This window comes from Nicotiana tomentosiformis, chromosome 2, assembly GCF_000390325.3.
Source record: "Nicotiana tomentosiformis chromosome 2, ASM39032v3, whole genome shotgun sequence".
Classification (NCBI taxonomy): Eukaryota; Viridiplantae; Streptophyta; class Magnoliopsida; order Solanales; family Solanaceae; genus Nicotiana; species Nicotiana tomentosiformis.
This window is the reverse complement of record NC_090813.1, coordinates 39,363,491-39,379,304: the sequence shown is the minus strand read 5'-3', so window position 1 is coordinate 39,379,304 and position 15,814 is coordinate 39,363,491. Positions and strand designations below refer to the sequence as shown.

Here is a 15,814-nt window from a genome sequence, read left to right as displayed (position 1 = left end):
ACCGGGTCAAATGGTCCTTGCCCGTTTAACCCATTTGACCCGCGGTCCCGGACCTGGATCGGCCCACTTGCCACCCTTAGTGAAGTGAATGCACTATGTTATTTTTCTTTCTCTCTCTTGTTTTCTCAGTTAATTCCCTCTTAGGGTATCAAGCGGCTTATTCCCTCGTTATGTCTCCTTAAACACTGAAATTACAAAATTACCCTTGAATTAGAAACACGCAAATTGACGCCCAGATGTCTGCTCTTCGCTATAATATAAGAGTAATAGAAGAAGAAATACAAAGAAAAAACGCACTTCTTTGAGATTGTGCTTGTTAGCTGAACAAAGTCTTAGTGTTTGAGATTCTCTGAGTTGGAGGAAATGAATGCGGATGAGATTGAGGAAGAGGAGTTTGGGTTCTCAAGAAACTATTTTCTTGCTAAAGAAGTGGGCTCTTCACGAAAAAAATCAGTTCGTAAGCTCTCTGAAATCGATCTTGTGGACGAAGAGGTCTATGTTTGCTTTCCATATTTTCTCAACTGCTTATATTATTAGTTGCTAGATCTCAACCAAGGTGGACTGTGTGAAGTACCATTGCTCCCAATAGGGGATGCAAACTTAATGTAGATTACTTCTTTTTAAAAATTGTCCAATTGTATATACTGCTGACTTGACGGTGAGAGAGGCGACAACCAACACGAAGCGATAGTTGCTAATGGCAGGTGACGGCTATGGAAGGAAGCAATGTGACCTTGAAATTGAACTAAAAGATTCAACAGAGAGAGAGAGGCAGCGAAGATTTAAATAGGAAAACTGTATATTAAAAAAAGGAGAGTTCTGACTGGTTACTCAAGACCTTGTGGAAAACTTGAACACACTTTGCCAGCAGGCTAAGCGTCGTGATTGTTTCAAGCGGGTTCAAAAAAAATTTTATACATAAGATTTTCTTAGAAAGATAAAATTTACTTATATATACAGTATTATTTTTCGACGAAGCGGGTTCATATGAACCCTCTTTGACCCCATGTGGGTCCGCCCCTGATATCAACAAAGGGTCAGTGGACAATACCCTCGAAGATGAGGGGTAATATGCATTTTCCAAATTACACTTGCTGTACATGGTTGTGCCCCTGATACATGTTTTAATCTTTCCTGACCAATGCATAATGGATAAAGTTCCAGTTATAATTCTTCTTACTGAGAGTCCACAATGATGATTGTTGAATGCAGGAATTAAGAGAGGTGGCAGCTAATATTGAGCCCAAACATGAGAAAGAAGTAAATGATTTGATCAATAGCTACAAAAGTTTGTTTTCAGAATGGCTTTTCGTGCTAAGGTCTGTGTCGTGATGTATAGGTTTACTCCACGATATGCTTTTTCGATAAGTTTTTTATTTGCCTTGTATTCATTTGCTATCAAATGTAAACCTGGAAGGTTTTCCTTTCCAATTCTTTACTACTCTGATAGGTGTGGTTTTGCACTTTTGATGTATGGCTTTGGATCAAAGAAAGCTTTGATTGAAGATTTTGCCACAAGATCTTTAACTGAGTATTCTGTTGTTGTCGTCAATGGGTATCTCCAATCTATAAATCTTAAACAGGTATTCACCCTATTGTTTTCTTGTTTAAAAGTGCTGCTTGCTTGGTACCCTTGTTTTAGAAAATAATTTTGGTGTAGAAAGTCTCAAAGCCAGGATCTTCCACTTTGCAAATTTTCTGAAAAACAAAGTTATATGCCCGTGTTTTTGGGTTAGACAGATTACTACAAGAACACTGATAATGACAGGAGCTTTTGCTTATGGAGCTATGCTGTTTAGTTGCAAACTTCCTCCTTTAGTGCAGCACATGCTCGCTGACATGGATTTTTAAGTTAGCAGTGATAATTTTTGAAGTTTAGTTGTTATCTGGTACATACCAAGGCTGTGCCACTGGATTTAATGAGAGGGCAATAACTGAAGATTTCACATTTGCTGGTCCAATATGATTTTATGCCCAGACTTCAACAACAACCCAGTGAAATCCCACAAGTGGGGTCGGGGAAGGGTAGTGTGTACGCAGACCTTACCCCTACTCCGGAGTAGTAGAGAGGCTGTTTCCGATAGACCCTCGGCACAAGAAGATGGAACGAGACTATGCGCAGTAACAGCAAAAGAAACCAGAAAAGATAACACCAATAACACAATAACCAAGAAATAGAGAGGAAAGCAATAACACTAAGCAGTAATAAAGGCACAGTACTACAGACGCAATGGAGTAATGTGGATAAAACAAGAGCCACTAACATCCTAAGACAAATAGACTAGCTTACTACAACCTAACCTACAACCCTAATGAAGTACTAAGGACGCAACTGGAGCCACTAGCAGCGTAAAACACAACATTATCAGACTAGCCTCCTATCTCCTAACCTACAACCCTAATGTTCGACCTCCACAACTTCCTATCAAGGGCCATGTCCTCGTAAATCTGCAGCCGCCCCATGTCCTGCCTGATCAACTCTCCCCAATACTTCTTAGGCCGCCTCTACCTTTTCTCATACCCGTTAAGGTCAGCCGTTCACACCTCCTTACCGGGGCATCCAGGCTTCTCCTCCGCACGTGCCCAAACCATCTAAACCTAGCTTCCCGCATCTTGTCTTCCATGGGAGCCACGTCCACCTTCACTCGGATATCTTCATTCCTAATCTTATCCAGCCTAGTGTGCCCGCACATCCATCTCAACATCCTCATTCATGCAACTTTCATCTTTTGGATATGGAATTCTTGACTGTCCGCACTCTGCACCATACAACATGGTTGGTCTTACCACCGCTTTATAGAACTTGCCTTTAAGTCCCGGAAGCACCTTCTTGTCACAATTTACTTGGTGTTATGGAGGCTATCAATACTTGAAACACATATTTTTGACACAGTTCATTTGATTCCTTGTGCCTGGGTCTTGATATAACAATAGTAATTTCCTTTTTTAATTTATTATACTTCTTAATATCAACAATTATTGCAGTTATGAGCACCCCCTCTTTTATGATATTTTATGATAAGATACGCATGAGATGCACAATACACGGGTTGCTGGCACAAAATCATTCTAGTAATACTAAGAGATCTGCTATTGTTGATGTTTTATTGCAGGTAGTGATAACACTAGCTGAGCTCCTTTGGGATCAATTAAAATTGCGAAGAAAGACAACCTCTGGAAATCCGTCTAAAATCCAACAACCATTTAACCCCAAATCCATGGACGACCTTCTTGCTTTTCTAGACAAACCAGATCTAGGAGATGAGTGTTTTGTTTGCATCATTGTTCATAACATTGATGGTCCTGGATTGCGTGATTCTGACAGCCAACAATGTCTTGCTAGTATCGCTGCTTGTTCTCATGTCCGTATGGTTGCTTCCATTGACCATGTCAATGCTCCTCTTTGTAAGTGTTTTCTGCACGCGTGTGTGAGCATGTAAATGATTGGACGTATGCATAATAGAGGATGTCTAGAGGTGTAAGGGAGCGTTTTATGAAGTCCTTTTCCGTAGTTTGCATGTATTTGTGCCTTTTGCTAATTTTACCTGGTTTAAGAATTACTAGGTATTACTGCCTTTTGCTAATTGCTGCTTGACTGTAAATATATATCACCTTAACTGTACCATCTGATGCTGAAATGTCAAATTCTGATCATTCCTTAGTATCTCTCTTAACACCTGGTATTAGAACTCTTATATTTATTATGTGCATGTCACATTGAAAAAGGTCTGACATTTACTACGTTGGCTATGTCATATATACTAGTGTGGGATAAGAAGATGGTTCATACACAGTTTAACTGGTATTGGTGCCATGTTCCTACTTTTGCTCCATACAAGGCTGAAGCAATGTTTTTTCCTTTCATTCTCGCTCATGGGGGCACTGCTCAAAGTGTGAAGACAGCTTCAATTGTCTTACAGAGTCTGACACCAAATGCTCAAAATGTTTTTAAAGTTCTTGCGGAGCATCAATTAGCCCATTCTGATGAAGAAGGCAAGTTCTTTCATACGTTCGTTTCCCCCATTTCTATTTCCATTTCCATGTTTGTTGAATGCAATAGATCTATCATTCATTTAAATTGGACATTGTTCTTCTCAGGGATGCCAATCAATAATTTGTACACTACAAGCCGAGAACGGTTCCTAGTGAGTAGTCAAGTTACTTTGAATTCACATCTGACAGAATTTAAGGACCATGAGTTGATCAAAACCAAAAGGAATTCGGATGGTCAAGATTGCTTGTGTATTCCTCTTACAAAGGAAGCCCTTCAGAAACTTATTGCGGAGATCATTTAATAGAGTTTCTATGCAAGAAGAGAAATTACTAAGTGGCAAATTTAAAGCAGATGCATGTTTATGTATGGGAAAAATTTTATGTGCAGAAAAGTGCATCTATTCACTGCTTGTGCGTAAGAAATACTAGCCTGGTTCTCCGCTGACTGTCCCATTGACATGTTAGGATATCTGTTAAGTATGGGAAACCTATCAAGCATCTCTAAGAGGGAGCAAGGTACAGCATTCTCCTGGTTTCAGTTGTATATGGTGTGTGGTTTATTAGATCCTCTCGTATTGTTGTAATGGTAGTAATTTCTGTTGACCGTCTTCTTATTCGAAGATTCAGCTTTGTAAAAGTGCCAATTACTTTTTATGTGCTTATGAACATACTTGAGCACCGTTTAATGTTATGTAGATTCTTGCTTCTTTAATGATCCAGGAGTTGTAAATCTGGACTAGTTATAATGTATTAATGATCATCTACCTGATGTATAGCTCTGAATCTGTTCATGATGTTAAAAGATATGCGTAGAGCCTACAGAAAGGTGTATTCACAGCTAGTTGCATGCACAAATATGCTATATGAGGAAATACAATATAACTGGAGACAAAAGTCCAACAAGAACTTATAAAGAAGTCTGTTAACTCCCTTGCACATTAACTCTGTAAGTGTGGAAATGCCCAAATACTCTAACAGAGATTAGAGAACCAATAGATAGTGTGCGGCCCATTATTACCCTAACCTCCAGCTCCCTCTTTTCTTCCTTATATATTATATCACAGAGGGAAGCAAACTTCTTGTATTCGCAAATAACAATGGAAGGAATTAACTTAAATAGCGGGATTCTTTCTGACCGTTTGACCAGAGGGATTACACCTACTAATACAAAGGAACTCTCATACAAAGTGGATTGGTTGTTGGGAAGTCAGGTCTGGAATATGTGCATTTTTATACATGGCGGGATAAGGCTCCATATGTGAGTGTTAGTGACCGTTTGGTTTTACCTACAATTCAAAGCTGAGTCTTCAAAATACAGACACACACAATGGCCATAGCGGGGGAGGAGGAAAAACTCAAAATGGTTAGTGGTTATGCGAGTCCCTCGTCGTCACCTCCAACTCCACAATCCCCACTGCCTGTGAGTGTAGGACCTGCACATTTCCCCTACTATTTCTCTTCATCTCCTTCTCCTTCCCCACCATTCTCACCACCCCCCTCCCCTCATACAGATATCCTCCACCCGACGTCTCCTGCACCGCCTTTTTCCGTGGATCGCCAACTCCAACCACATCATGAACTCCATTCCACATGCTCCTGTCTTTTAGACTTGTAAGCAAGCTCCTTTCCCTTGTTAGTGCTCTGCCTTTCATTTCTTTCACCTATGGATGGTGTTTGCCATGTATCTTATTACCTTTAAAAGCTAGAATTGTTACTCTTTTGCCTTTTTAAATTTTTTTATTTTGTTTTGTCTGTACCCCTCGAACTATGGAGAATATGCAGGCTGAAATGGTTCCTTCATAGATGTTGCACTTCTTTTACAGCCAGAAAAGGGTTGAAGACAATGACTATATGAGGGAAAAAGCAAAGCCAGACGGAACTTGCAGGAGCCAGTGCTCAAATGGCTTTATAGGAACCATGATCCTCAGTAAAGGTATTTCACGAAAAAATCCCCTGTTATTGAACAAGTATTTTGGAATTTAAGGGAAAATGTAGTATTTCCTTCGCTTCATCTGGATCCCATTCTTATCATCTCAAATTGAGACTCCAACTATAGCTTCTGGTTTAGGTATAAGGGAAGAACGCGGTACAAGGAATGTGTAAGAAAGATGTGGAATAGCAAATAAGTGCTGATGGCATGACCATCTGATTTACATTTAGTTCTGAATAATGTACAAAGCATGTAATTATACAATCTTCTTTTAACAAATGTTATGTTTACGTAATAAAAATTTACTGCAACAACCTGGCATTGGAATACTGTATCGAGGTCAGTACTAAGCAATACGAAAAGTTAGAGGTTTGGTATGCATATCCTCTTCCTTCTAATTTTAGACACTTCACTGTTGGCCCTGTGGTCTTTGTTGCTGAAAGGAAGGGTGGGTCTGAGGCGTGTTCTGAAGAGGCATCATACCCTGCTGCAGATTCTGTGTATTTTGCGACATGTTTCCAAATGTGCCATGCTGCTGCTGTTGTTGGATTGGCATCATACCAGGATTGTTTCCACCCATATTGAACACTGCAGAGAAAACGACATCCCTGTTTAGGGAAATGTTTTGCAACTAGAAACAAGCTGCACTTTTATTTGGTTGACAACATTTTCTCGTCGGGCTAAAAAGGAAGAAAAATCCATTTGAACAGAACTATAAGAAAGATGAGCAAAGGAGGCGCTTTTACTTTGATCACTCAGGTTTGCAGCAGCAAGATTCCGAGTTCCACCAGATATTCCAAACTGAAAGTAGTAATATGAGGCCATAAAATAATCGGCAACATAATAAAAAAGAAACGTGTAAGAATTAGGTTATTCCCATGCAAATGACTTTCAAAAGCATAACTCTCATATTGGAAATACAAAATGTCCTCGACCATGTGAAAGAGTAACATACATCCTTAATCATATATGGTCAACTTCAAGAAATGTAAGTTAAATGCAACGAAAAGATTATACTTAGCTCACACAAGTTGGCAGCACAGGGAAGCTGCTTCCCATCAATTTACAGCAAATTCACAGTCAAGACAGAATCTCAAAAAATATTTGAGGTGTATAATGCCGATAAAATAGAAAATTCCAATCAACACTCTAAATAAAGACATCAGGATCGCTCTTTACACTCAGAGAAGGCACTAAGTTCACCTCGTCATGAACTATAATTATAAATAGACCTAATAACTCCAACATGCATGACGAAAGCAATAGGTAATATATTTTGACACACCTGCATTCTTGGCGGTAGAGTTTGCGATGTCATCATTGCTGACATATTCGAGATCTGCCATACAGAATAAGTTTAACATGATTCGAAGCAGACTGGATATTTGAAATTTTAAGGTCAAGAAAAGAATGCAGGACACTTTGAGAAATTATGATGCGTACTGACTGAACTGGTTCATCAACAAAACACAGAATAAAGCAATGAACAGCAAATAATCAAAAGATCTAATGAAGCATGACACAGAACAGACCAGATGAGCATTGCATTAGCATGTATACTGAGGAAGTTAGCTATATCTATGTCATAGGGGAGAAATAGACACACAGCTGAGCTAATTAATAACCTCATAGCATGTGCTGTACTGCTGTACAACAATGAGTGCCTTCTGAGGGAAAAACCTAGTTGACAAACTGGGTTGCAACCAAATAGATATGAAAATTTTCTATAACTTTTGTAACTGCTTCAATGCAACAAATATTTAGTTAGAACCGTCAATTTCAAAGATCCCCGAAATCTTCAGTATGTGAAATACCAGCTCAATGCATGTGATAAACAACTTGCAGTTAAACCCAATAGGAACTGTATATGAAGATGTCTTAGTTGGTAGAATGCGCAGTAAGAATTAGAAAGAAAGTTCATCTGCACCAACATGCTGTTGAAAAATACAAGTAAATGTCACCTAATGCACATAAGAGGCAATCGGAATAAGTATGTCACTTCATTAGACATATCTAGTCTACCAGGAAATAGAACAAGAGCACATAGCACATCAGTTAAAAGATTTAATTCATTCTTCACTTCTGCAACTTCCACAGTAAGAAAACAGAATAAACACATTAATTTAAATAGGCAGAAAACAGCAGAATCCGGTGAATTTGAACTCAAAACTATCAGAAAAAGCAAATAATTCATTACCGATAGGCTGCCTAATGAAGAAGCAAATAAAATAAAAACTGAAATTTGTGACTCACCATCTGAGAGTTAGGTGTACTTTGGGCAGAATTGAATAGTGCAGTATTCATAGGACTAGAAAACTGGTTTAGATGTCGATTCAGCTGATTTGCTTGGTTGAGCTGACTTTGACCCATACCATGATGAATGGCACCAGATGCTAGCTGCCTACCCTGAAACTGCTGTGCTCCCAGTGGCTGAGAGAACTGCATCTGAGGCTGACCATGCAGCTAATAAACAGGCTCTTAGTTATTACATATTGTCCAATGTAATGAACTACAGAAACTAATATACTATTTCAAAGTAAGGTAACATAGTATTCATCAGCACCAAGTTGGTATTGGTATTCAAAAGAAAAAAATGCAAAGATTACAGGGAGCCTTGCATCTTACAAGGAATGAAAGAAATCTACAAGTGATTCTGCATCATCCATATAGTTCTCTTTACACCAGAAGTGAAAAGAAAAAAAACGATTCAGCTTAATTCTTTGAATGGAACTACTTTTGTCCTCAAAACATCTACTATTCCTTTCTCTCCATACCGTCCACCAAATAAGAAACTAATATACTATTACCAAATAGGATAATGATTACATTCAGTCTGAAAAATCCGTTCATGGTAAGCATATTAAGAGTGCAGAAAATCAATGTTTTTTTATGAAAATGGTAACATTGTATTAATATCAGCATAAAGGCTGTGCTGGCGCTATATTTACAATTCAAAAAACCATACAGTATCCTCTGTTCTATCTTACAAGGAATCAATCATGTCAAGTAAAGGTTCTGCATCATCTACAAAGGTTTCTTTACACCAAAAATTAAAAAAAAATACAGTTCGCCATAATTTTCTGGTTTGCAGAAAATCAATATTGTCATGTTTTTTTTTTAAGATTAAAAAGTTCTTACTCTAAAGAATTACTATCTAGATAAGAACTTAACTAACCTGCCCCCTGAAAAGAATTAGAATCACATTTTTATGCTTTTGTATGAGAGAGATGTTTCGCAGTTGGAAGGTAATTCATCAGGCTCTCCCACCGTTAAATCCATTATGGGTTGTCATAAGGAGTCAAGACCAAAAAAGTAGCATTTTTGTGAGAACAGTTGCCTCGGATTCAATTCTCACAGTTGACAATTGGAGGAAACAAAAGAAGATATAAAGGGTGTTTGGCTAAGCTTATAAGCTATAAGCACTTTTTGGCATATCCATACGTTTGGTAAACACCAAAAGTGCTAATAAGCCAGGCACTAAGATAAAATCAGCCAAAAGCCATAAGTTGGTCACCCCCAACTTATGATTTTTCAGCTTATAAGCACTTTTAGGTTGACCAAACCTTTTACCATTTTGTTCCTAATATCTTTTGTAATCTCCAAAATACTATTCCTAAAACAGAACTCCTAATTATCTTTATATTCTATTTCCGTCATTCATCTTTTTTAATGTGAAAATACTTGCATATTTACAAATCTTTAAGGACTTTTCAGTCATTCAGACAGAAAAAGTGCTTATCAGCACCTTTTTACCAAATACACTAACTGATTATAATCAGTTTCAACACTTCTATCCAATCACATAACAACTTATTCATAAAGTTAGTTTCAGCATATAGAAGTGCTATTCAGCATTTTATACTTTTCGGCTACTTTCAATCAGCTAACCAAAACGGGCACATAGTGCGTTGATCCTTTAAGTGTAAAGGGGATAAGAAGTAGCCCATTTATTAATAAACCGTATTTTTGCTGATAAATTATGGGGCTGCTGTTTATAGGTATCTACAATGTTAAAGAGAGCTTGGAATGCTCGAGATCTTAGATAAGGCAGCAAAAGCAGAAAAAGAATGGCAGAAGGCATACAACATGCGATATACTGGACAATCTAAAGCATACAACAGATATTTGAGCAGCGGAAAATCTGATGCTACACAAAGCATTCTTTGTTATTTTTATCGTATTTTCAGAGCACAAAGCAACTCGCAGATTTTTAAGATGATAACAAAAGCAAGTGATCTATACGGTTCTCGCTTGTATACAGCTAGCAATCGCGGTAATCGCGTTATTTTGTTAGTAAAAAAGCTAGCTTAATTGGTCATTAACAAAAAAGAAAAAAATTGACGAAAAGGAACAAGCATATAGGATAACGCAAGAGATACCTTAAACCAGTCAAGATGGTTGTACAAACCCGTACCTGTCCCAGTCCAGGCATTGAGGCTTGCCTAAGCTGCTGTTGGGCAAGAAGTTGCTGTTGATGCTGAGGTAACTGCATTATTTTCTGCCTCTGCTGGAGCTGCTGCTGCTGCTGCTGCAACTGTTGCTGCTGCTGCTGTTGTTGTTGCTGCTGCTGCTGAAGGCTCTGCTGCTGAGGAGATGGTGTATTCATCATGTTAGCACTAGACCTAGGTGAGTTGACATGTGGCAAGGGGGATGCTGTTGTAGTATCAAAGGAAGTAGTCCCACTAGGAGAAGCCGCTGCTCGAAGTGCTCCAGAAGCCTACTCCAACAACAGCACACAGATACTAGAATTGAAGAACTTCTACGGAGATATGGACTCAATATATTAACAGAACTTCGGGAACATTGATTTGTTGTTGTGTATAAGTTAAGGAAAAGAAGGGAAAAAGGATATGATTAATTTGCTTCCTGCAGGTTAATCATTTATTCTTTCCCTAATGCTATTTAGCGCAATGTATAGAGGTAAAGAGTTTCAATCTGATTACTCAAGTATTTAATAGCAAACATGGAGTCATGTCGAACATGTTCACTTAACTTCGGTTCCTCCATTAAATTCAAATAAGTGAGGGAAATAATTCTTACCACCTGCTTCACCCCAACCAAAAAGAAAAGGTGTTAACACTTGCACGAGAAGTAGATGGGTAACCAAGGCAGTGTTGCCAAAAGCGAAAAGCTCTAAAAAGCGATCCAAGTCTATTGGGGTTTAAGCACGAAGCGTAATTAAAATGTGGGCTTTAGTGAAAAAAGGCGCAATGGAGGAAAAAAATAAATATATATGTAATTCAAGAAAAAAGAGTAACATATGCACTCGTAATGTTTATCTTCATTCCTTGAGCAAAATGCTCATTTACGAGGTAATTATAAGAAATCTGACCTGTAACAAAGCTCCCTGACTATTGACATTGCTCGATGAAAAGGGAGAAGTATTCTTCAGATAAGAGCCTGTTTGAACGTAACATCCGTTTCTCTAGTCAAATGTTCATGAAATAAAGTGGAGAGAGCATGACAACATTAGTTGATAGATTACCAGATGAATCAGGGAAAGACTGGGGCCCGTCAGTGATTGTAAGCACATCTACCAAATGACCAGGAAGTGCAGAAGTAATATGCCTTTGGTCTCCAGGTACACGTAACCCTGTGTAAGTACCAGTTTCATGAAATCTGTGAGTATACATGTAATCAAACAAGTCATAAACCAGTGTACCTCCAAACAGCACCGAAGAGATGCTACGAATACACTAGACACGTGGCGGATGAATTTGTACATAAATGTTGTGATCCATAGCAGCAGCATATAGAATCATTTGACTTGAAATTTTCACCCTTCCTATACTGTATCAATTCTTCAACGGAGAACATGTGCAATTTACTGATAAACAAGGCACTCAATGGATATGATCGTTTGCAAGAATCCTTCTCTCTTTCTTTTAGTTTAAGTACAATACACATCAACATAGGGACCATTGGGGTCCAAGAATCTTAAGCCTCAATTTCTCATGCATGCCAAAAATTTAACAAATGCTGAGAGGAAAAAAAAAGTACTATCTTTTTAGGCAAAGGACTCACGACACAAAATTATCACCTTCACCGTGATTTACTGCGGTTCGAAGTAAACTTTCTTGTTCCTGAATTTTTGCTGCTTGTGCCTTGTCAATAGTTGGAAGCAGTGTTGGCCCTTGTCTGGTTCCAAAGTAGGCCTTGCGGGTATCAGCTATGACCTTCTCAGCACTTTCACATGCTGCTCCAATCATATCAATTCTAACCTGCTAATTTATAGGAATCTTAGAATGCCACACAGATAGACAAACATAAGAACATCATCTGCAGAGTTTGCCACCTTCAACTTCTCAATTTGGGCTGCTACTGATAGGTTTTGCATGCTGTGTAATAATTGCTCCCTTTTGGCATTATCTTCGACTTCCATCTCTGGCAGCAGCTTTGATGACAGCATAACAGGTAGAACTGCATGGAAAAGTATTTGCAACTAACAAATGACAGAAAGTATCTTCCAGATTTTCTGTCAACACAAATATCACATAGCCACGACCCAAAAAATATCTGCTTCTTTCTTTCTTTAACCTTTTCGCAAATTTGACAAGATTTGATGCTCAAACAATACCACAAATAATTTGGGATTGGGCATCGTTGATTGATCAATCAATTATGCTCAAACAATCTCACCACATGACAACAGAATTGATAGCAATAGTAACTGACCGCCATGCTATCTAGTTAGCCACACATGTATATCAACCAATCCAAAGCAAGTCAGAAATAAGTAAAAATGCCAAATAAAGAGTCACTTAGCAGTCAAACTAAATATGTATATACCCTTAGGTAGCATCCAAGAGAAGAGAATTAGTAAGACATCAACTTTCTTGGTGATCCACTTTCTTCTAGCCAGTCTATATACTTGCTCATACGCAACTACGAGCCCGTTTGGACATAAGAAATTTTTCCCTTTTTTCCAAAAAATTTCACTTTTTTTCGAAATCAGCATTTGTTCATAAAATTTTCAATTTTCACTTGAAGATGCATTTTGTAAATTTTCGAAAATTTGAAAAACTCCAAAAAGCTGTTTTTCAAAATTTTCACTCAAATCATTCACAAAACTTCAAAAACAACCCAAAATTATATTCATGTCCAAACACAACTCTAAATTTCAAATACCATTTTCACTTGAAAAATGTTTTCCCCCTATTTTGGAATTTTACAATTCTTATGTCCAAACGCCCACTACAAGTATCACTGGTTCGCATGTATATTTACAAAAGGACAACAAAAAGTCCAACTTTACAAATTTACCAAGTGTGAGTGAAGAAGTCCGTACTTGCAGCATTCTCAGCATTTACATTCTTGGGGTGTACAACGAAAGCCTTGGAAACCTTCTTAATATCTTCAACAATGTTAAAAAGCTCGAGATTCACCATAGAAAATTGCCCCAGAATATCTTGCCTGGCAAAAAGGATTTATTAAAACTAATGGTTAACATGTTTGTTGAATGAGTTGGAAATCATGCATGAGTTTTATATACTTCCAACAATCTCTTTCTTTTTTTGATTGGTAATTCTTAAGTATATACCATCAAGTATTACTTCATCTCAATTTCCAACGAGATCCAAATTAGTTAAACGGCGTCTATAGGAAAATAAAGAGTGTGGAAGTGGGAGCTCAGATTTCATGTAAGGAAAATTAGGCTTTATTTATCTCGTGGAAAATTCGGATTCCATTTTCCAAATAATATGGAAAACAGAAATCAGCAGTATAATAAGATACCAAAAAGGAAATCAGTATGAAATGTGCAAGCCGTCCTTCTTATACATCATTCCCTTCTACTAACCAATGTGCAAGTCTATCTTAGGTTGGATTTTTTTTTAATTCTATTTTATAAGGGGAGTTGGATAATATATAAGTGCTAGAGAGTGAAGGTGTAAACTCATTCAATTGTGATAACCCACATGTATAAGCAGATCAATTTCGTATTTCCTCCTACTGTTTCAAATAATAGAAGAAAATAAAGAAGAAAGAACCATTTGGGGACAGCACTGGTGCGAGCGATGGCGTCAAAGTCTTCGAGGATGCGAGAAATAGCCTTGAAGAGACTAATGGCTCGAGTTTTGACGGATTCCAGGTTCAGTTGCTGTTGAACGGCGGGGTTCAGGCCCTCCACCGCCCTGGGCGGCTGTTGCTGTTGTTGATCTTGAGCTGCTTCCATGGCAGCCAACACTGCCCTCGCACCTTCCTTATTCCATCGACTTATATACAAGTCCCATTCGGTTTCTTGCGATGAATAAGTCGCAGTCAATTAGCGATTTATAACTCGCTTTCAAAGTGCGATTACTAAGTCGCGTTTCATAATTGCAATTTATCCTGTAAAGTTATATTTATGTCCACTTACGAAGGAGATACCATAGCTAATTTTGCAAACAAATCTCTATTTTTTCCTATGGTACTCGCAAAGAAGTATTTATTTGAACATATAGTATGTAAAAGCATGTAATAAAACTTAACTATATAAAAGAGAAATAAAATATGGAAAAAAAAACTGCCTTTAAAATTACGTTCTAGTCGGCTCTAAGTCTCAATCACACGCTCCACATGAATCTTCCTTCATCTGCACAATAATATTAAAGACTCGATAAAGAATGACTTATATAAATTTATTAAATATATATTATTTGAAAAAAGTGAAAAGTCTAATAACTTTACAAAAATAACAAATATTAATAAGGAAGTAAGTAGAAAAAGAACAGTAGTATCTATAGAACACTAGAGAAGGGAAAAAGTAGAAAAGAGTTAGCTTGTTTTGCACCTTGAACTCATGTCAATCGGGAACTAAAATAGGATGAAATATTCCAACGAAGTCAAACCTAAAGAAGCCTAAACCTAAAGGAAAGTAACACATTATTAAAGACTAAAGAATGCTAATCCTAAACAAATAAAGCCTAAAGAATCCTAAACTTAAATAAAGTCATCTCCGATAAAAACGGTGATACACGGCAGTTTTGGTTTTATCCCCAAAATTAAAATAAAAAATTAGTAGTGTTACAATTACAATTAGGAAGTATAAAAAAGGCGAACGACATTTCGATAGAGGTTTCGTGCTTTTAATATAGTATAGATTACTGAGGTAGCCAATATTACTGCAATATTCTTGTAGAAAATTTCATAATTCGTGTAAATTTGATAGCTTTTTTTTGGTATTACCACAAATTTCTGTAAAATTCAGGACAAATATTTATGTTCCGGTAGGTGGCAGTCATACCTTGTTTTCATCTGAATCTCTCTCTCGGTTAAATTGTCTGTATACGGTCGAAACTGATTTCGATTTTCGTACGTCTGATCGAGTTGGGATCATAATGGACCGAAGAAAGTCTTCATAAAATCGAGATGGATCCGAAGATGGCACAAACGAGCTTCAGATTTCAGGTGCAGGTTAAACACGAAGCTCGAAGTTATTATCGAGCTCGCGTCCGAATCGAACTATGACGCAAAATGAAGTTGTCGAGCTTATGAGGCAGAGACCGACCAACACTGACCCCGAACCAATACAAGGCTCCGAATCAGAATTGAGCTAAAGTCAAGATCGAGAGCTCGAATCAATATCGATCTCATACACAAGAGTCGTTGCAACCGCACTAGAGGAGAGTTCCTGGCAGGAATCATGGAAAAGCTAATTTATCATGGGTCTCCCACCATGTATTTTTAATTATATCTAAAGTAGGATCCCTCCGCTATAAAGGGGGTGGTTATTATTTCTGTAAGATCAAGTTTTTTCATATTTTGTAACTGAGATATCATACACTCATATATTGAAGAATTATCATTTTTTAGCTTCATAGATTGATTCATCTTACTTAATCCATAAATCATCTTCTTTCTAACTTTACTTATTTTTCATTCTTTACAATCAATATTCGGTACTTCCATTTT

The 15,814-nt window shown here is 37.6% G+C and overlaps 2 protein-coding genes and 1 long non-coding RNA gene across 9 annotated transcripts; 2 read left to right on the top strand and 1 right to left on the bottom strand.

Annotated features, from left to right (window-relative positions):
* Positions 1–223: 223 nt before the first annotated feature.
* On the top strand, positions 224–4,705 carry LOC104119103 (origin of replication complex subunit 2-like). Of its 2 annotated transcripts, none has more exons than XM_009630518.4 (6): positions 224–457; positions 1,213–1,319; positions 1,451–1,583; positions 3,114–3,405; positions 3,766–3,993; positions 4,099–4,705. In XM_009630518.4, the coding sequence occupies exons 1-6, from the start codon at positions 368–370 to the stop codon at positions 4,293–4,295; spliced, it is 1,047 nt and encodes a 348-aa protein (XP_009628813.1). In that variant the 5' UTR covers positions 224–367; the 3' UTR covers positions 4,296–4,705. The 2 variants fall into 2 exon arrangements, with proteins under 2 accessions (XP_009628813.1, XP_009628811.1); XM_009630516.4 differs by having other exon boundaries at positions 225–492.
* A 368-nt stretch (positions 4,706–5,073) lies between these two features.
* On the top strand, positions 5,074–6,237 carry LOC104119101 (uncharacterized). 3 transcript variants are annotated; one of them, XR_011413818.1, is made up of 2 exons: positions 5,074–5,604; positions 5,817–6,237. It is a non-coding gene; the product is annotated as an uncharacterized lncRNA (long non-coding RNA). The 3 variants fall into 3 exon arrangements; XR_004503119.2 differs by having other exon boundaries at positions 5,776–6,237; XR_004503120.2 differs by having other exon boundaries at positions 5,767–6,237.
* LOC104119102 (mediator of RNA polymerase II transcription subunit 8) lies at positions 6,092–14,223 on the bottom strand. Of its 4 annotated transcripts, none has more exons than XM_033652256.2 (11): positions 13,912–14,223; positions 13,212–13,336; positions 12,219–12,343; positions 11,964–12,144; positions 11,409–11,516; positions 11,256–11,323; positions 10,338–10,640; positions 8,177–8,374; positions 7,209–7,262; positions 6,670–6,724; positions 6,092–6,511 (listed from the first exon to the last, which is right to left on the bottom strand). In XM_033652256.2, the coding sequence occupies exons 1-11, from the start codon at positions 14,094–14,096 to the stop codon at positions 6,333–6,335; spliced, it is 1,581 nt and encodes a 526-aa protein (XP_033508147.1). In that variant the 5' UTR covers positions 14,097–14,223; the 3' UTR covers positions 6,092–6,332. The 4 variants fall into 4 exon arrangements, with proteins under 4 accessions (XP_033508147.1, XP_009628808.1, XP_009628810.1 ...); XM_009630513.4 differs by having other exon boundaries at positions 8,177–8,386; positions 13,912–14,220; XM_009630515.3 differs by having other exon boundaries at positions 8,177–8,386; positions 13,187–13,336; positions 13,912–14,120.
* Between the last annotated feature and the right edge of the window lie 1,591 nt (positions 14,224–15,814).